General features: G+C 37.2%; 1 protein-coding gene across 8 annotated transcripts in view; it reads left to right on the plus strand.

Annotated features, from left to right (window-relative positions):
* sdk2b (sidekick cell adhesion molecule 2b) overlaps positions 1-22312 on the plus strand; it is a 342012-nt gene that overhangs the window by 246275 nt on the left and 73425 nt on the right. For all 8 annotated transcript variants that reach the window (XM_056245433.1, XM_056245436.1, XM_056245434.1 and 5 more), the window contains exons 3-4: positions 10305-10411; positions 13244-13391. In XM_056245433.1, the coding sequence (XP_056101408.1) occupies positions 10305-10411; positions 13244-13391 (255 nt within the window). The remainder of the gene's footprint in view (positions 1-10304; positions 10412-13243; positions 13392-22312) is intronic.

Consider the following 22312-nt stretch of genomic DNA (forward strand, 5'->3'; position numbering starts at 1 on the left):
AAATAGTTACAATTATATTTTTTTTGTATTCACTGTAGGGTTATGTTATGTTTAATTTGATCAAAAGACCGTTTGGCTCTTTAAAGATGTCAAGACAGGACTTTTATTCTTGTTTAGTTCTGCGAATTCTCCCATTCATTGTTTAGTTGGTCTGTCTCCTCCCCCTCTGGTGTACGTTGGTTGTGTTGCTTCAATCGGAGTGTATTATGGGTAAAAATATTTTCTCAGTGGAAATTAAATTGTTTACTTCAAAATTTAAGCAGCTGACAAAATGACATTGTAAATAAGAAGCTATTTCAGACAGCTGTAGTTTGAGTGGCAGATAATGTTGACGCTTTGACTGAATATCCACACAACTGACCTTCTAACAGCGTCTAACAGCGTAATGTTACAAAATACTTAAATCCTGTTCTTTTGAACTGAATTCATCAAAACTCGCATTTTTCACAAAAATATTAAGCAGCACATCCATTTTCAACATTGATAATAATAAGAAATGTTTCTTGAGCAGCAAATCAGCATATTATAATGATTTCTGAAGGATTATGTGAAAATATAGAAAACAGTTATTTGAAATTGTAATAATATTTCACATTACCGTTGATCAAGAAAATTCAGCCTTGGTGAGCATGAGAAATAAAACATCTTAGCGATTACATTAAGTAATTGTAAATTAAGTAATTGAGTCAACCTGTTATTCAATGCTGGATATTACATTGTTTTGATTTCTTGTTCTTCATTGGAACACAAAATTCTGCCCAAACGATATTGTGAAGAATTGATCCAAATTTAGGAGTGTTCCCTCTTCAATAATTCCTGCCACTCAAATCATAATACAAGGACAGCATTTGAATGTGCACAGAAGAGCAGCATTTTCATTGTAGGGAGAAAATAAATATTATATCTATTTATTTAACTGTATTTCTGAAGGCCTTGGATCATAACAATACTGTTTTGAGAAGAGAAAGAGAGAAAAAGCAACACAGCCCTTTCACTTATCACCAGATAAAAGTCTTGCAGTTATTCCTCCAGGTTTCACTCTATGGTTTTCGTTTCTTGTGTTAAAATCTCAGCAAACAAGTTCCTCTCACGGCTGACTCTCAGACCATTTTCACATTAACGGGGACAATTTCACGCTGGATCTGCACAAATTAACTAGAGTTCAGTGCAATAATTTGCCTTGTCTGGAGGATGGCAGAGATGAGTTAACCACTGAGGGTTCTCACAGAAATTCTGTGAAAGATCCTTTAATATCCTTGTAATATATTTGTAACAGTTGAAATTTCTTACAGTTCAGTTTTTATCACAGTTCTGTAGTCACAGTTTTCAGTTCTACATTGATTTTTAGGTGTTTGATTAGGAAATTTTGAAGCTGATACCAATAATTGTAATGTTAACACTGTGAATGGCCGATGCCGATCTAATTACATTATTTATAAAAGAGCCATTTTTAAAGGCATTAAAGGGATAGTTCACTTTGAAATTCATTTTTGGTATGTTTTAGCTTACCTCAAGGGCATCCAAGATGTAGGTGTCTTTGTTTCCGCAGTAGTTTCAGTTTTGATATTTTTAGGTCAAACCGTTCTTGTCTGTCAGTCATATAACGCGGGCGCTTCGGTCTGCGCAAGCGCCGGAAGTGATCTCCCGCGCGTGTACGTCACTCATTGTTTACACAGAGATTTCGGAAGTGTTACCTTTCACTGTGAAGATCTCAACATATTTAGATATACAGGAAATCGCAATGGAAGACGATTTCGATATATCAACAGACAACGTTGATTTTTTGGGGTTTTTTTTGGAAGAGATCACTCCCGGTGCTTTCCGGCGCTTGCGCAGACCGAAGCGCCAGATCACTTGGACGTGGCTGTGGTTACAAAAGGTAAAAACGATATAAATACTGTTCGTTTTCTCACACAAACCGCTCGTTTCGTGTCTTAGGCCATCAATGTGTACTTACATTTACGAGTCATTAAATCATGTTTAATTTGGACTTCTCTGTGCATGCTCTTTGAGGTGGTGACCATTGACTTGCATTATATGGCTGACAGACAAGAACGGTTTGACCTAAAAATATCAAAATTGAAACTACTGTGGAAACAAAGACACCTACATCTTGGATGCCCTTGAGGTATTAAGCTAAAACATACCAAAGATTAATTTCAAAGTGAACTATCCCTTTTAAATGAATAGTTCACCCAAATACCAATGTTTTTTTCATCATTTACTTCTCCTTGTGTTGTTCCACACCTGTTTGACTGAACAATGCCTCATTGGTTTTTTTTTTTCATCCATTCAATGAAAGTCAATTAGTTCCAATGTGGGATTTTTGTTTTTGGTTACTCCTCTTGCAAAAATGTATATTGTCACTAAATGACCATATTAATGGCTGGTACACATTGTACGATTTTGGGCTGTCCCAGAAAAAAGACCAATCGTTGTGATTTCTGTGGCCGTGACTTCTAAACGGTGGTCCTATGTCCTCCGACATACAGAAAATGTCGTACCCAAGTTTATTAGATCCATGTCGTACAGTGTGATTTGTGTTGATCTTATAGTATTGCTAAAATCGCCCAGTCTGTAGCACGCATAAGATAGTATTGAATATGTTAACTTTTAATCTAAATTCTCATCATTTCACACTTCATGTCATTGATCATTTAAAGTAGTTTAAAATCAATTGTGTTGAAGTCATCGACTCCTAGTCAGATAAACTGTGTACAGTGTTTCTCCAGTACCGAAATAAACAGACCTTCACTTGTATTTCTTATATAAGCAAACAACCTCTTCTTATTTCAACATACCCGCCATTTGTGTCCCCATAACAGCAAGTAGTGCTGTTGTTTGTTACTAAAAGGCTGTGTCATTCATCAACTATATGCACTGATTATTCTATAGGCAGCAGATGTTATCAGTGTTTCCTGTAACAGCGCCTGCAGGCTGAGCCGACGTTGCGTTTCGCTCCCAGCAAATTGAATCACCTGCAGTGTAGGCCTGTACAAAAAAGATCTGCTTTCTTCCTTCCTTTCATTCTTTTTTTTTTTTTTGCCTGAAACCACGCAATGTCAAAGACGGCACTGGAGCAGAAAAAGCGTTCTGTTGTTTTCTTTTTTCATGTAAACATTAGCGTGTTCTGTTGTGACGCTTTCCTGATGTCTGCGACCGGATACCGACACACTTACTGAGAAGGGCTTTCAGTCCAGACAATGCTAATGGTTTCTTTTCCGCACCTGAAATATGAGACTTCCAACCAGCATTCTTTTAGTGTAACTGTGTGTGTGTGCGTGTCTGGTGGTGTATCTGTGTATGCATGAGTGCATCCATAATCTGGTTTCCAGTTCCCTCCCAATGGAATTGTTGCAATCTGACCTTACAGACATTGTTGAATATGTTCATAAGTATGCAGTTCATGCCAGGATTGTGTGCAGTTCGGAACTGAATTGAGAATGGGTTTTAAAATTCAACAGCTCAATTTGGACAGAATTTGGTTGCACTGAATACAGAATTTTAAGAGTGCAACAGTGTCCACTTTCTCAATAGGCCGTGGATGAATGTAAAACTCTTGCTTTAAAGGTGTTTTTTTATTGAAAAATATATTTATACAAATATTTAATTATTTTGAGAGCGAAGGGAGATTGACGTCATTTAAAGTGTTTCATGGAAGTGGCGGGGCGCTAAAGAGTTCTTTTGACATGATTTGCTTGTTCGGTTCTCTGATTGGTCGAGATTTTTTTGCAGAATAATAGTTTTTTTTACCAGTACCAGTTGTTTTTCTAATTAATGAATAGCCATGGAGACAAACTAGTGGCAGGAAACTGATAACAAAGGAAAACTAACCAGATCATTAATGCCTGATACACATTGTATGATTTTGGGCTGTCCCAGACAAAAGAAGACCAATCGTGGCGGATGTCCTGCATCGTACAGTGTGAGATGTTCAAAGATGGCCGTTGTCACGCTCTTGCGACCAAAGATAGGCTGTGATAATTACCTGACAGTGTCAGAAATTTAGCATCATCATCTCAGTGTGCCAACATCCACTGACTAGCCAATACAAATGCAACATGAAACCGCGTATTGATCAACGCAACATGGCGCTAAAACTTAAAAATCCCTATAGCCATCACTGCGTCCATATTCTCCTTTCACTTCCTCCTTAATTTTCAGCGCACATTAAAAACACAATTGGTAAGGTGCAATTCATCTTGCTCTATTTGTTTACCACTAGTGCATGCTAATGACGTTTTATTCTTCAATACTGTCTTGCGTCGTTGCCTATGATTCAGTAGGTGTCATCATCGTAAAGTCTACATACAGTACACGTCATACCCAAGTTTATTAGATTTAATACAGTGTGATTTGTGATTATTTTATAGGAATGCTGAAATCCCACAGTATAGCAGGCGTAAGACTGTGACAATGAAACCAAACCGAATAAAACTGTACAGAATGACTGATTCATGCAACATTTGTGTTAATGATTAGTGAAAGTGGTAAGGCTGAGGGTTGATAAAGCATTTGAGCCTCAGTTATTCTGGTATACATTCTAGCCTTTTCAGTATTCCCCTACATAGTGATATCCGACGAGTTCTTTAACCTCTCCAGGGTCTTACAATATCGTTCATGCCCTGATTGAAATGTATTTAATCCAGTAAAGGCAGTCTGAGAATATCAAGACCTATAGAAATGCTGGCCGGTGATAGTTTTTCAATGATTTAAGTCAAGATAGTGTTGTAAGAACATGTTTGCGAGCATAAATAACATTCCGTGGGCAGGAGTCAGGCTATTGAACCAAAGTAGTTCAATGCTCAAGTTCTTTAAATGAAAAGTTTTTCTTTGACATCTTTGAGTTGCTCCTGCAAATAGGTTAAAGTCACAGAGAGACTGACCACCACTTCATCCAACAGCGACGGGTTGCCAAGGCAACATCAGCACAGACGGGTGTCTGTTTGTCAGCCGTCTCCGTCAGGGACGTTTGAACTTCATCTGCTACCTTTTGCTCCTGCGCTTTCTCACTCTATCTCGCTCGTTTCTCTTCTCCGTTAACGGGAAGGCTAATTAAAGGGACCTGACATTGCGCTCTGTTGGCTGGAACATCAATCAATCAATGTCTGAAGCCCCGGCCCCTACTGACTCTCTCAACCTGCTGCACAAGCTCACAGCTCTTTAAAGGTTAATTATATTCATTAGAGAAAGAAGGAACGGGCGGAAGAAGGAAGATAGAGAGGAAGTCACCCTGAATATATGCCGCTTTATTCTTCACGAAACTCTGCAAGGTTAAATTCAGAGCCACAGCACCATCTGTCAGAATACGGTTGCGTCCAATTGGGTGATAGTGCCCAAGTGGACTTTACAGGGTGTTTTGCCATTTAAAGTGAGATTGTAACTTTTAGGGAACAAGAGGTCATCAGAATATAACTTAAACCGCATATAATCCTCATTTAGGTTTTTATTTTCAGCCTAATTCATCTCTGATTTCTGCACCGTTCTTAACAGGTATTTAAGGTTTTAAGTGTGAATTTTTATATTATTTTATATTATATTGATAAAAAATGATGGTAAAGAGCATTTGTAATGTTGCAAAAGATTTCGATTTCAAAAGTTGTTCTTCAAACTTCTTAAACTCATCAAAGAATCTTGAAACAAACTTCTTTTAAATTGTAAAAAATTATAATAAAATAGATCACAATATTATATTTGATCAAATAAATGCAGCCTTGGTGAGCATGAGAAACTCATTTCAAAAACATTAAAAAAATTCAAAAAAATTCAAACTTTTGAACGGTAGTGTATGAATACTTGTGTGTTTGAAAGGATGATATATATATATATATATATATATATATATATATATATATATATATATATATATATATATATATATATATACAGGGTTTGAAATGAACTTTTTTACTCACCGGCCAATTTGGCTACTAAATGTTTAAGTTACCGGCCACTCAGAACTTCTACTAGCCAAAAAAGAAAAGAAAAGAAATTAACCAGATTAACTATACCTCACAGTTTCTATATATATTATTAAATTTGGATTTCATACATTCATTTCTTATTTAAAAAAAATCCTGTCATCCAGCCATCTCTTCCCTTCCTCTTCAATACAGTACAATGAACATAAAAAAAAAATGTAGGATGTTGGAGAATAACAATGTCTTTTCTGTTAACCAAATGCTTTTTAATCTTCGCTATTGCTTCAATGCAAATGAACAAGAGCGCCGTTATTTGTTGCATAGTTCTAAATCTGTACTGGATGAACTTCCCCAGCAAAGTGAGTATAATAAGTAACACGCCAAATTGGCTAGTGATATGACAGCGTTACCTGTATATACCCTGTATATATATATATATATATATATATATATATTATTTGTGAGCAATGACTAGGACCCATGTTAATCAGATCACAGCCTTCTCTCTTTATCTAGTAGAGTTTAGCTCATGTAGCGTGTGTAGCCTGCAGGGGTGAAGGCAGCCCAAATGTTTCGGGGCATGTGTGAAGCTTTGTCTCACTATCACACTAAAAAGCTATACCCCCCACCAGGCCCCCAAACTTCCTAATTAGTCTATTAGCGCTAATATACTTCACACAAGAAGCAATTTACCATGCCTGGCAGGATCTGCAACCCGCTAACCTCATCGCTAATATCATTTGATATTTCATTATAGTCTGTTAATAACAGCTCTCTTCAACTCTTGCATTCTAACAAGACACCCGTCATTCAAGCCCTATCACTCTATCCACTCTCACTTTCCAAACTCCAGCCGTATTCCTCCACACCCACACAATCTTCCGTCTCTCACGGTTAGCGGTATGTTAAACTACAGGTCTGGAGACAGTGTGGTACCAGATAATAGGCATTAACAGCTCTTCTATTCTCGTGGACTGTATTCTGCTCTGAGAGTTTATATGGGGCTCGTTTTTGATAGTAAGTCAATTATGTGACGCCCATTTTTGTGTCGGGATATATTGATTTATTCAAAAGTTTATTTATAAAACATAATACCATTCATTTTGAAAGTTACTTGAATATTCTGAATTAAAATGAATTTGCTGTGTTTTGAAAGGCATTCGGTAAAAATGTAAGGGTGAAGAAAACAGTGTAATGAAAAGGCTGAAATTGATAGTTTCATAAAAAATCATCAGTGACGCAGTTTGTTAGTATTGATCATCTTTATAATGGTAAACCCCCCAAATATTTGGGTCACAATATTTAAAAAATAAAATTATATGTACAAATATTTGAACAAAATATTTTATTTGTTTGATTTTTGTGTAAAGAGTTAAAAATAATTGTAAAAATAATAATAATAATATATCATTACAAAATAGTTACAATTATATTTTTTTTGTATTCACTGTAGGGTTATGTTATGTTTAATTTGATCAAAAGACCGTTTGGCTCTTTAAAGATGTCAAGACAGGACTTTTATTCTTGTTTAGTTCTGCGAATTCTCCCATTCATTGTTTAGTTGGTCTGTCTCCTCCCCCTCTGGTGTACGTTGGTTGTGTTGCTTCAATCGGAGTGTATTATGGGTAAAAATATTTTCTCAGTGGAAATTAAATTGTTTACTTCAAAATTTAAGCAGCTGACAAAATGACATTGTAAATAAGAAGCTATTTCAGACAGCTGTAGTTTGAGTGGCAGATAATGTTGACGCTTTGACTGAATATCCACACAACTGACCTTCTAACAGCGTCTGGCTAGTCAATCACTGTCCACTTGTCGTCTTCCTGTTTGCATGTGTTTCTGTGTCCGTCTCTCTATCATCCTCATTCTTTGTTGTCTTTTTTTGGTTTCTTGTTTTTGGCATTATGTTCTCTCTCTGCCTCTGTCTCTCAGTCTCATTCTCTGCGTCTGTGCAGATCTCTTTACTGTCTCTACTCCATTGTTTGTATTGATTGCCATCTGAGGTCAATGGCTTTTTAAAGCATCTAGATCGAAACGCAGAGTGTTTTCCTCATCTCCCTCTCCCTCTCCTTCTCGCATTCCTTCCCTCTACCCCGCTCATTTCTGTGCAGTTTCATTCTTTTATCTCCCTCCATCATTGATCCGGGAGGTCGGAGAGCATTCCGGTCCAGTAATGTGTGGCCCATGGGCCTTCAGGTCATTTTAATTTGAGATCAGGTCAGTCGGGCTGAAAGAAAATGTGGTCTGTCTGAATTAAAATGCCTGGAAGATGATCCGATTTCATCCACTTCACAATAAGAGGTGAATTTAAAGTAATGAAGTTTTAGTTGGTGTATACAAAAGAGAAAGGAAATCTGCTCATCTCAACTGCAGCTGCTCGGCTGGAAGTGTGAGATTTAAAGTTAGCCATTTTTGCTTGTTTCACATCAGAACTTTTTGAGCCACTCACATAAATATATAGAAATATTTTAGCAATCAAAAGATTGGGGTCTGTTTATTTTTCACACACACACACACACACACACACACACACACACACACACACACACACACACACACACACACACACACACACACACACACACACACACACACACACACACACACACACACACACACACACACACACACAGAGAAGAATAGGTAAAAATAAAATGGCACATCATTACAGTTTTGAATTAATGTTTGTTATGTATATATATTTTTTAAGATATTTTAAAATGTAATATATTCCTGTGATGGCAGTGTGTCATTACTCCAGACTTCAGTGTCACATGATCCTTCAGAAATTATTCTAATATGCTGATTTGCTGCTCAAGAAACATTATTATTTTGTGATTTATGATTATTATGGTAAATGGTATTTTCCATGTGGTTACATGCTTGCTAAATAAAACATAACCTTTTTACGCATTGGCTTAAAGGCCTTAAAGTGCTTGAACCCTGATAATTGCTGCTTGCAGCTATATTTATTATTATTATTATTATTATAAAAATTGAAAACTTTTGTGCTGCTTAATATTTTTGTGAAAACTATGATTCATGTTTCAGGTTTCTTTGATAGATAGATAACAGTATTTATTTGAAATATAAATACTTTGCATAATGTAATTTTTATTATGACATATACTTATAAAATCATATTTCAAAATGACACAATAAAGCAATAAGCCCCGTAAATAAGCCATGTTTTATAGTGAATTTAGAACAGCTAAGGGGCGATGTTATGCACGACGCGGAGCAGAGTTTGTCATTTTTGATCAATGTAATGTCCCCTTACATAAATGAGTGTTAATATAACATAACATAATTAACCTAAACTATTTAACGGTAGTGTATGTTGCTTGCAAAATAATTGTTTAGCATTTTACTTTTATTTTTTAATAGTTTTGTTTCGTTACCAACGCAATTAAAGCACATAACAGGTCAACGTATAAAACATATCTGTACAGCATCAAGTAAACCCATTTTATGTTCAATAGCCATGCAAGTCTTGCCCAAATGTAATGAATATTTTGGGTTTGTTGGAACGACCAACAAAATATAACAAAATTGGATGTGGATTTTTTACTGCCAGGCTCAAAAAGCACCATTAAAGTGTCCATATGACTTGTGCGCTATTATACTGCAAGTCTTTTGAAGAGATATGATCCTTTATACTTTAAAATGTCAGATATTCATTGCTCTGATCTTTATCAGTCAAATTTGAGGAACTTTGTTTCATCTCATGGCTGTTAATTCATTCGCTGTGGGATTCAGTCTTTTACAAATGAACAACAGAAGCAAGTAATTAACAGTTCTGTGGTCTCAGTTGGTTTTCTCTGCCATATTGGCTATAATGAAAGTAACAAGGGACTCGTGCAGAGGAACATAAAACTATTGGGACATGGTCTAATCATGTGCTATTTACTCACTCATAGGCCTCACTAAAACCCGGGGCAGCTTGTTTTACTTCCACATAGTCATTGTGTATGTTAGGGCGCCACCTACTGAGGGGAAGATGGTAATGTGAGGACATTTACATTCTGCACTGAAAAAGAGGAATTCAAGGTCATCACAATGAGATGGGAATAAGGAAAAAATATTTCATAGCTGTATTTATATTCTCTCAGGAGTTCCTCCATAAAAGATAAGGAGCATACGTGGAAATGAAAAGGAAACGCTCTCTGCCGTGCTTGTGCGAGCCTGACTGTTTTGACAAATTGCAGAGATGTTCGGTTTGCGAAGGACGGCGGTGTCAGAATGAATGAGAGCCATTTGTACATATAAAATATACATAAAAAGCTTATGAATGACTTATGAAAGGCACTCTGACAGTTTGGCATTACATTATGCTTTATTGTGGTTTTGGAGAGTAAACCCTCTATGTTTTATCTCTCACAGGTATTTGATACCGTCTCTGGACAGATCGCATGCTGGCTTCTATCGGTGTGTTGTGAGGAACAGAGTCGGAGCGCTGTTACAGAGGAGAACCGAAGTACAAGTGGCATGTGAGTAAGCATAGTAACTCTCCACCTCTTTGGATTTGTGTGTTTGTGATTTTTAATAGACGGTCAAATTGTGCCCTAGTGTGTGTGTGTGTGTGTGTGTGTGTGTCACAGGAACGGCAGCTGTTGGTGAGGTGTGGCGTACCTGTGTTTCATTAAAAGCTCCTATCCAGTGCCACAGCTGGTCCACTTTAACTTCATCATTAGATTGATGTGGTTGTGCGGACCAATCGCTTCGCACTCTCAGAATTTAATTCATTCCTCCGTTTTATAATCTGTTTAGCATGAGCAACAGCTGCTGCGCTTGAACCGAGTGGCAAGTCTCTGGTGTTTCAAGGCAGATTCAAGTTTCACGGCCTACTGTCCTCTCGCCGGTCATTATTGAAGTATGTGAGTGAAGCAACTCTGTAATCACTCAACTCTTCGCTCGCTGATCCGCGTTCAATCTAAGCTAGATTTCCGCAAGATTCACTGTAAATTCTTTCAACATGTTTGTTTTTAAATATCACAAATATCTCAGCATAAAAAATACTTGAAGAAAAGTTGTGTTTCATTAAAACACTAACATTAGCCTGTTAATGTGTTTTAATGTTCATTATAGAGCATGATTATAATGATTACAGATAAAAAGCTCAAATACTCTCTATTTAAATGAACATTTCAGTTCAAACAAGCCTCCTTAATTAATACATTGATCAAAAGTGACAGTAAATACATTTCTAATGTTACAAAAGACTTCTATTTCAAATAATTGTGGTTCTTTTGTGAGACTGAAGACTGGAGAAAGGATGCTTTTTACTGTATTTGTTGATCAAATAAATGCAGCTTTGGTAGACTTCATTCAAAAGACTTTTGAATGTTTTTTGTTTACCCAAAATTGTATTACTGTATTATTGACACATCTGCGAATATGTAAAAATCTTAAAATGGCCGACTGTTGTCGAATTAATCAGCCTGGCTGATGTATCGGTCCATCGCTTCTTATTATCTCCTTTCATTTCAGGAAATGTGGAGGTGCTTCACTTCTGGTCAAGATGGAAGTACTTAGACCTTATTTGCTTTTTTCATTTCCCTTTCAAGCACCTGTGCAATAATTGACATCCAATTACCTTTCGTTTCGTTTGAAGGATGAAGTGAGAGCAATCAAATACAAGAGTCAATACACAGGAAATGACATTGTGATATCAAAGGCAGGACATTGCCATGCTGGATATTGTATAATTTTTTTAAGTGGTTTTCCCTAATTAGCTTTTTTGATGAATAATGCTCTTGATATTAAAGACGCTGCCTTTGATTTTTAAATCTCTTCCACACCGTGTAGCTCGAAATTGTGTCCGTTTCTAACTTTCTTTGCTAACAAAAGGAATAGTTCCCCCAAAATTGAAAGTTTTGTCATTTATTTCCTTATCACGTCATTCCGACCCCATATTACTTTCTTTCAACCTCTCACATTCTGCCTTAGACCTCCGATATTACAGGGTTGAAATGACGAGAGTATTGACGTGAGTAAATGATGAGAAAATGTTCATTTCTGGGTGTACTAACCTTTTAAAACAGTTGAGAGTGAAAGTGCAGTAAAGACCTTTATACTGTTACAAAAGATTTCTATTTCACATAAATGCGGTTCTATTCATCAATGAATCAGCACAAACATTTTCAACATTAATAATAAGACATTTTTCCTGAGCGCCAAATCAGCATATTAGAAAGATTTCTGAAGGATCATGTAACACTGAAGACTGGAGTAATGATGCTGAAAATTCAGCTTTTCCATCAGGTATAAAAATATTTTATAATATTACTGTTTTTACTGTGTTTTTGATCAAATAAATGCAGGTTTGTTGAGAATAAGAGACTTTAATTGAAAAAAATTGTACAGACCCTAAATTTTGTTTGCTTTTAAATCACACGGTTTCACTTTATTTTGATGGTCCCTTTAACACATTCTGTTGACAATAAGTAACGTTGCACCTACATGTCTACCAACTCTCATTAGAGTGTTAGTAGAGTATTATTAGACTGGTAGTAGGGTTATAATAAGTTGACATGTAGTTGCAAAGTTACTTATAGTCAGTATTGTGTCTGTTGGAGGACCATCACAATAAAGAGTTGGCAGATATTAAGCAGACAGTCTATGAATATTTGAATGAGAGTTTGTTGACATATAGTTGTAAAGTTACTTATAGTCAACAGAATGTTCAAAAGGGACCATCAAAATAAAGTGTTACCAAACACACATGTTGCGAGTAAAACTGGCTCTACAAACCTTCTTTTCCAGTGATTGTTATTGCCGTGTGCAATATTGTAAAGATGTTACTAAAGTAATAAATCTATTTATTCACAGGAAGTTTAGTTATCTACTCGTGTCCGTGTTAAAGCAACAAGGACGTTTATGCTGCTGAATCAGATAGGGGTGTAAAAAAGAATGACTGCTGATTTAACGCATGGTGAATGTCCGTTCGGATGAGTCAGTTCTGGTCACTGTCATGGCCGATAGCTAGCTGGCACATATCATCCCCAATCCGACGGCATCCGCGACGATGTCTGGCGCCGTGTCAGAGCACGCCTGTCAAACGCTGCCCAGCTGAAGCAGATGGTGAAAGGGAAATTCTGCAGTGTGTCTCTGGCAAAAGGACAAACGTTAATAAGACTGCAACTGTTTTTATCCACTGATGTAGGCACTTGTACCAGAAATTAAAGTCCTGTTTGTATTTGAAGTGGTGTTATTAGTCAGTATGTACACAGACGTTACGTGCTAAATGCTAACATATGCGCAATAACAAGTTTAACACATTTGCTAACTCTTTTGTTTTGTTGTTTTGTTTTTGTCTGCAGATATGGGAAGTTTTGAGGACGGGGAACGAGCCCAAGCCGTATCCCAAGGAGAAGGAGCCGTTATACCGGCGCCTCGCATTCGCTGTTTTCCTCAACCACAGGTTACCTGGTTCAGAGACGGACGCAAAATCCCTCCCAGCAGTCGAATGTGAGTTTCTCAATCTGTTGGGTTCCTTTTTCCTATTCCATCTTTATCTTTTTCCTTTCCGCAAGCAGTTTGATTGTACATGATTGTTTTTGAGGAATCTTTGTAGCTGTACATCTAGTCTGGAGATACAGCACACTGTTATATTGCCTCCAGGTGTGTTTCTGAATGTGTGTATGAGCTTGTGGAGGTGTTAGTTTGTTTTCAAATAGTATACGCATTTATTGAGTTGCTAGCATGAGTTCTCTCAGAAACCTCTATGAGTTATGAGGAGACAAAGGCTGAACATCTTTCTGCAGTCCTGTCTATCTATCTATCTATCTATCTATCTATCTATCTATCTATCTATCTATCTATCTATCTATCTATCTATCTATCTATCTATCTATTTAAAGTTTTTCGTTCTTCGTTTAGGGGTAAAAAGAAGTTTAAAATACCTTTGCAGTGATATACTGTTAACGAAAGGGACGTTTAGATGAACATGTAGCTATGTGCTCCACAATTTTCTCTCAAAAACAAAATAAACAAAGTACAAAAATGACAGCAGTGAGAAAACAGCAGTTAAGAAAGCATCTGATCATAGTGATGTAGATGTTTGCACAAGCTCTGCAATTCGGCCCTCCAGTCAAGTAAAGTCACCTCATGTTTATTAATATAGCACTTAAAATAGATTGCTTTAAACTAAACAGATTTACCGTATTAAACATGAAAAAAAATTCAACATTCAAAAACATTTCGATTTCTACTAAAGCGGCTCTCCAGTGTTCGTGTGTTTCACTCGCGGACGTCTGACCTCGATGGGCTCGAAAGAGGAAATGAACCGGAGAAGATTTCCATGTCAAAGAAGGCGGAGCCTCAGAGCCACACCTACCTATTACGTAATCACCATGGACCAATGGGAGTTTACCAGCTTTTCCGGAAAGTTCGCTTTGCCAAGCTGTTTCAAACTCCCAAAGCGAACTCCAAACGAACATCAATTTGGCCTGATTTTGTTCCAAAATGACGTCCCAGCAGAACGTTCTTCTAATTTTCTTGAATTCTATCTGGCCACTATTTCACTCTGGCATTGCAAAGACTCTGAATGATGTGTCCAAGTATTTCCATTTTCTGTAATGTTCTCTTTGCCCCTTCCTGCACTCTTCTATTCCTCGCTCGCATATGAACGTCTGTTTCTAGCTCTGAGCCAAGGTTACCTCGTGCAAATGAGTGGAGCTGATAACATTTATTCCAGGAAAATCATTTAATTGAATTTTAATCAGGCCATTGGCACCTCCGTCGCAGTTTCAAAGACTCCGTGAAAAATGGAAATAAGCGTAACATTGACCGAGACGCCCATGGAGGACTGCTAGTCTGTCTGAGAGCGTCCTGTCGCTTCTGACTCCGTCTGCTCTAGATTGGTGAATTCTAATCTCTCGCTCTTTATTTTCGTCAGATTGTACTCATTTTGGTGGCCCTCGCTCTGGTGAAAACTAGCTGTGCGGCCCAAGGGTCATGAAATGGAGAGTTTTCAGAAGCACAAAGCTTTCTCCCTCACCTCTCATCCACTCTGTGTCTCTTTTCCCTCTAATCATGCAATCACACAGCCCAGGAAAGAGCAGGATAATCAATGCCTGAGAGAGAGAGAGACGCATTTCTCCATTTTCACTCACAACCCTGCCTCCCTTCAGCCACTTTCAAATTCTAGCACACAGGAGCGCTGCTGTGGATGATAAAATGACATTTTCCAGCACTTTGCTTTGCAGTCGCCTACAGTGCTAATTTGTGTTAACAGTGCTGTTGACATTTTGCCAAATTATGTTAAGTTTATGTTACATGAAAAGTATGAATTATAGAATAGCATTCTTGTTTTAAAAGACAACATGACAGTATTTGCATTGGATGTGCCCACTGATTAAATCAGGGGAGGGTGAAATATATTTTATTTAAGACTATTATATTATTACAGCACATGCATTGCAACACTACTGTATATAGATAGACATTTTGGTTATGGTTTGTTCCAAACTTCTAAGTATTACATTTTTAAACCTGCATAAAAATGTGTGCTTAATGTTATTTGCACACTGCAATTCCCTATTTTGCAGGGCGTTTCAGTGCTAAAGACTTCCACAATCTAGCATACTATGTAGGGACTTTACTGCATCACTGCATCACTGCATCAGTGCAGTCCAGGCAATGTGCATCTGGATGTATGCCCAATTAAAATGCTTTTCTACATCATTTGATCATCATTAAGTGAATTACTGCTGCCATAATCAATACAATATGTAAACAAACCATTTCTCTTAAATTCAATTCCACTTATTGCTTTTTTGTGGACAGTAATAGTGTAATGTAATTTGCCCCAGGCATTTATAATCTGACCCAAGAAACACTTGTTTTCCATATTGCTGTTTTGTAATGTTTGTATACAGTAGATGTCTGTGATGCAGTAAGGTGGTTTTAATGAATGCACGAGAGCTGAAAACAGTTACAGGAACTCAAAAAGCCTTTAACTCACTCAGAACGCTTCATCTTGTGTGTCTGTGTGCGCAGCCACTGAAGCCTGACCAACATTTGCCCATTAACCAAATTATTATTTTTCTTTTCTCATGTTGGGCAAGAAGAAAATGAACAGATTTTGTTGTAAATTGAGCTGTAGATTGGTAAAGCTTGTCCAGCAGAAGTAGCATTCTTTCTCTCTCCACGCTCCCCTGACTCTAGTTTCCCCTTGATGAGATAATTTGGTGCTGAGATGCTGCACTGGGACTGTGTGTTCTCCAGCCAGCTCCACAGCTGCTCCATTGACAACTCAGACTGCGATCACTTGTTTTAGCCTTTTCTATAGTGGTATCTTTCTATGTTTATTTTCTGTTCGTTTATTTTTTATTCGAACGGTCATTCTATCTATCTATCTATCTATCTATCTATCTATCTATCTATCTATCTATCTATCTATCTATCTATCTATCTATCTATCTATCTATCTATCTATCTATCTATCTATCTATCTATCTATCTGTTCATTTGTAAGGTCATTCATTTTATCATTTTTGTCTGTCTGTCTGCATTGTATCCTTCCTTCCATCCATCCATCGTCCTGTATTTTTATATTTTTATTTTCAGTTTGTTTGTTTGTATGGTCATTCATTTGATCCATCCATCCATCCATCCATCCATCCATCGTCCTGTATTTTTATATTTTTATTTTCCATTCATTTGTTTGTTTGTATGGTCATTCATTCATTTGATCTATCTATCTATCTATCTATCTATCTATCTATCTATCTATCTATCTATCTATCTATCTATCTATCTATCTATCTATCTATCTATCTATCTATCTATCTATCTATCTATCTATCTATCTATCTATCTATCTATCTATCTATCTATCTATCTATCTATCTGCCTATCTGTCTATCTATCTATCTGTTCATTTGTTTGTTGTAAGGTCATTCATTTGATCATTCTTGTCTGTCTGTCTGCATTGTATCCTTCCTTCCATCCATCCATCGTCCTGTATTTTTATATTTTTATTTTCTGTTTGTTTGTATGGTCATTCCATCCATCCATCCATCCATCCATCCATCCATCCATCCATCGTCCTGTATTTTTATATTTTTATTTTCCATTCATTTGTTTGTTTGTATGGTCATTCTATCTATCTATCTATCTATCTATCTATCTATCTATCTATCTATCTATCTATCTATCTATCTATCTATCTATCTATCTATCTATCTATCTATCTATCTATCTATCTATCTATCTATCTATCTATCTATCTATCTATCTATCTATCTATCTATCTATCTATCTGTCTGTCTATCTGTCTATCTGCGTTTGTATCATTACAATCATCCATCCATCCATCCGTCTGTCTATCTATTGTTCTATCGTATAGTGATTCTCAGAATAAATCCACAAAGAGACACATCTGATGCCTCCCTTACCATCAGTCGCAGTCGGTGTGTCCTACAGCAGTCTTCCATGTCGGAGACGACACCCTCCCTTCATTACCTTCCTGCCTACAGGGAGCGAGAGAGCGGCTTGAAAGCACTCATTTAACCGCAATAGCCATTAGTCTTTCATTATTGAATAGGAATGCAATTGAAATGCCCTTTTCCACTGGCTGCATTTGATTTGTTGTGTTATTTGGGAGGGCTAATGTTGTGTATAATCAGAACCTCGGATGGTAAACACATTCCAGGAGCTGCTCCACTCCAAACGAGAGTTAAAGGAAAGGTGCTGTTCTGTTTTTCTATTTAGTTTTCGTCCCTTGCGTTCCGACCTATTCCACTAAAGAATTCGATTTAGACAATGCCAATAATCCTCAGCGTTTGGATGACTGTTTCTCATTTGACCCTCTCCTCTTCAAGTTTCTCTTTTCTAAATCATTGTTTCTAACAGGATACCCTTCACTGGGTGGTAGTTGAGGACTCAGGCAGCTCTTGTGACACACGCTGGCACAAACCAATCCTTCCATATTGACAGTCGCCAATTTCCAGGGAAAAGTGTGTATTAGTGATGACAGGACACAGGTGACAGCATTTCTATAGTATGCAGGCATGCCTCTAAAGAAAGAGATTGTATTTATAACAATGTATTATAGATTTGACATGACTAATTTTAGTGTGATTAAATATCTGCATTTCTCTCAGTATATAATCACAGATGTGAGCTAGTTTTAATCACAGTTTGCATATTGTGCATTCAGTGTTTGCATGCATGTCATTTTCTGATTAAGGTCCATGTTTTGGTTCAAGCTTTAATCTGAAAAAAGGGTGTTTACATGTTAGACTATTCCTGTATTTAATCATATTCTGAATAAATTCACATTCTATTCTATTCTGGGAATGTAGGAAGTGCTTACTGAAAATTCATTTGAATAATTCTTACAGTAATTTAATAAACTGATTTCATCCGACAATAGCACAGAGGAGCACAAAATGCAGGTCATGTGTCTCTTTACCCGCCTGTATATAGATTTATGTGCATTTCTAAATATAATCTCTTTTCTCCCTCAAAAAATGCTTCACAACCCCTTAGTCATGCATCTACACGAAATGTGTAATTTAACCATCTGCATCTGAAAAAGCAATATGTTGATGTAAGCAAAATGCTGTGAAAAATCTTTGCTGTTTAAAAACGCATACACAATCGGAATATGCATTCAGAATGTTTGTGCATTTAAACATCGTCAGTGAGGAGTTATTTGACTGAAACATACCGAAAATAGATTGTGATATTAATGCTATCATTCCTGACCAGATATTAAAGGTCATAGAGCCTGGGCAGATGTGATCCAAACTAGCATTACATCCATTTTTCATTGACATATAAGGCTTACAGCAGTTTAGCAATAAGAATGGTTATGCTAAACGCTTAAGACACATGGGCTGGCTCAGGTTCCTGTTAGTGGGTGGAAAAATTGAGGTTTTATTTGAGACCTGAATATATTTGACTAGTGTCAGAAAGGATTTCCTTTCAACAGATGCTGATGGCACCAGAGGGGTTACTTCTGTTTTTCTGCATCACAAAACTTGAGAAATTGGCTGCAGCAATAGCATTAGCTTTTGTTTGTTAGACAGGTGTGTTGCTCTCATATGTGTGCACAACGTGTTCTTCTACTCCTGGATTTCCATTCCTGGTCATTTCCCTGGAAAATTCAAGCATACTCTTTTTGTCAGTTTTATTTGACCACCTGTATCCAGCTTGTGTGCAGTGTGTGCGCTAGATCTTGTGTGTGTGTGTGTTCTGTCAGTATTTGTAAGTGTTCCCAGATATATTTACCATGCCTGTGTGCGTGTGATATTCACTCGAGATCCTATTCCCTCTAAAGGGACTGTGGCTTGTGCCGTGTGTATTTGTGTAAGTATAATAGAGGTCATCGACTGCGGACCCTTGCTCCCCGGAGAGAGCCAAAAAAGCACTGCACTGACAAATGCCATTGCATTCGGCATTGTGTACATATAACTGTTATAGTGGGTCAGCAAACACACACATACCAACACTGGCGCAGAGAAGCTCACGAAACCAGCTGTCTTAGGGGGCGTTCATACAGAACGCGTCTCTGTGTCTAAAAGCACACATAAAAGTGCTTTTAAAAAAGCTCAACGCAGAACGCGAGTGTCTCAAGACACGCTTTTGAGAGGTGATGCAAAAGCAAAACCTTTATCAAAACTGTGTCGCTGCTCAGAGAACGACAGGACAGAGATCTGTTTGCGTTTGCCCCATCCTCCGACGTTGTCAAATAAAACAGTTGCCATGCCAACTTGCTACTGTAAACAAAAGTACTTGCAATACTTGCCCCGCCTCCGGGGTCTTCTGATTGGTCCACTGATTGGTCCACTGTTTTAGAACTGTCATTGAGCGGCGCTGCATGTAAAAGATGTAATTCTTTCAACTAGACCCGTCGTCTTAAAAACGCAGCACTTATGTGCGAGACATGAGCGCAACGATCATACAAGTCCGTCAGATTTGAAATCCACTGTGGTTTCTGGTAAAATTTGACGTTAGCATGTTGCTAAACGATCAGTCTCTTAATAAGTGAGGCATCTACAACTGGTCTGAAGGGGTATGTTTTGCAATTAAACCCATTATCCCACTTAAAAGAAGGGTATTTATGTAATTTATGTTATGGAGATGGAATATTGATTTAGGCTGTGCTACGAGGGCTAGCACATCTGTCTTCTTGCAGGGTCGATGGTCATTTATGCAGTTTAGTGGTCATTGTACACAAATATTTGACTATATAATGCCACGATTTATCCATCAGAATCAAGTATTCCAGAGAGCTGTATAATAAGCATAAAAATGCTTGCACACATATAATATTTGGTTAAATAGTGATTTTGTTTTAATTAATTTGATTACTTTTTAATTGATTTTTTTTATGTACTTGTCAGGATTAAATGAAAGTGGACTATTGTTCAGAAGTTTTGGGTCACTAAGATGGGGTCACTTGAAAGAAATTAATACTTTTATTGCAGCAAGGACATATTAAATTGATCAAAAGTTAAAGACATTTAAAATGTTGCAAAACATTTCTTACGAGTTCTGAATAAATCTATTAACCAAAGAATCCAAAGAATCAAAGCATTACGCATCATGGTTTCCATAAAAGTAAGAGTTATTTTAAAATTGAGTAATATTTCACAATATTACTGTTTTTACTCCAATGCAGCCTTGGTGAGCATAGTATACTTTTTTCAAAAACATTTTTAAAAAATCACATTAACTCAACTTGTAATCAACTTTTATCTATCTGTGCATTCTGGGATTGCCTTCTCCTCTAATGATTAATACGATGCATATTTTGGTATAAATACATAAAAGATGTATTCATGATACCTACTTTGTGGAACAGCCTTTGCATTGAGAGTGAATGTGTTGCCTTGTAACGCTGTCCTGGCAGCTTTTGAGAGCTGTCTCTATGGTTTATGCACACATACTGTATGAATTCTCTCAGAACAGCATTCTTTAGCAGACTTAAATGTGGGATCGCAGTAAGTGAATGTGGTAAATACCTTTGATGAGAAAACACAACTCAACAGTGATTCTAATTTCTCAGCTCTGTGATTCGACAAGAAACGGTCACTGATGGCTGATTCCATGAAATCTTTTCACAAACACATGTGGGAATACACACAAACTCAGAAAGAGAGAAAGGAAGGAAAAAAAACTGATATAGGTGCAAAAGAAGTAACTGCGTTTTTGGAATTATTAAAAAAAAAAATGTGTGCAAAAGTCTAATTGCATACTGTCTATATGATGTTCTGATATCATGGAATCTTCAGAAGAGTAAAGGAAAGCTTTTCCTCAATAAGCCACACAGTATGATGTGATTTATCATTCTTGTCCATAGCACTTATGTTTGTTGAAATAGACGATAATTTCCCCCAAAAATAGAAAAAGAAAAGAAAAGCACCATTCCGGTTTATTTCATCACCATTCACTGTATATGCACGCTTCATTAGGGGTTACTTGAATATTTTCACTATATTATGTCAGAATTCCTTGTGTGTCTAGGTTAGACTACATGTCCTTTGGCATTTATAAATATATAAGTTTATAATAATAATTGCCATCATATGTTGCCACCACATAAAACGGGTTCATAGGCTTCATCTTATTTTATATTCATCTGTGCCTTTCAGAAATATGTATATATGTGCAATATTTATGAGTTTTGTGGGACATGTACGATAATGTTTATGCATGACCTTTATCGTGTGTGCACTGTCAGTCAGGAATTTGGTGCTTGCATGTAGATCATATATTTGTGTGTGTGTGAGAGAGAGAGAGAGAATGTGTGAATGTGCATGGAACTATAAGGAAATAACAATGTATGTGCATTGTGCATATAAATGTGTGTGTGTGTTCTTCACTGCCTCATTAGTTGCTCGGTCTGCTAGCTGTGTCTTTATTCTCGTTTTATGTGCTCAGGTTTAGGGAATCACCTGAGATTAATTTGCAGTCTTGGGCCGCTCACTTCAATCCATAATTCAGCAGCAGTGTGGCTCTCTTCCTGACACCTGGCGCACCAGGACCCAGGCAGAGTGAAATATTCACTACAGATCATCACGCCACAGCCGCTCGCCCTTATTAACCGGCCCCTTATCCGTCTGGAACGATGCATAGTGGGCCGAAAACGGGAGAAATTTGAGACCAAGTGTGTGCATGAGGAGATATTAAAATCAATCATCCGCTCTTATGTCATCCCTCTATGTTGAGCTGCTCTAATCATACAGCAGTCATTAATCATTTCAGGAGGTTGATGTAATATCCCGTGACAGCCAGCTGCGCTAGAGCATAATGTCTTTATCGTGCTGTTGTTAAGGTTTATCTTCAAGCATCGTGTAGGAATGGAATGAGGCTTTTTGGATTTTTAATAAACCAAACTGTACTGTTGAAATCCTCAGCTTAATATCGCTTATCAA

Source organism: Rhinichthys klamathensis, unplaced genomic scaffold, assembly GCF_029890125.1.
Source record: "Rhinichthys klamathensis goyatoka isolate OS25496 unplaced genomic scaffold, OSU_Roscu_1.1 h1tg000030l_1, whole genome shotgun sequence".
Taxonomy (NCBI): domain Eukaryota; kingdom Metazoa; phylum Chordata; class Actinopteri; order Cypriniformes; family Leuciscidae; genus Rhinichthys; species Rhinichthys klamathensis.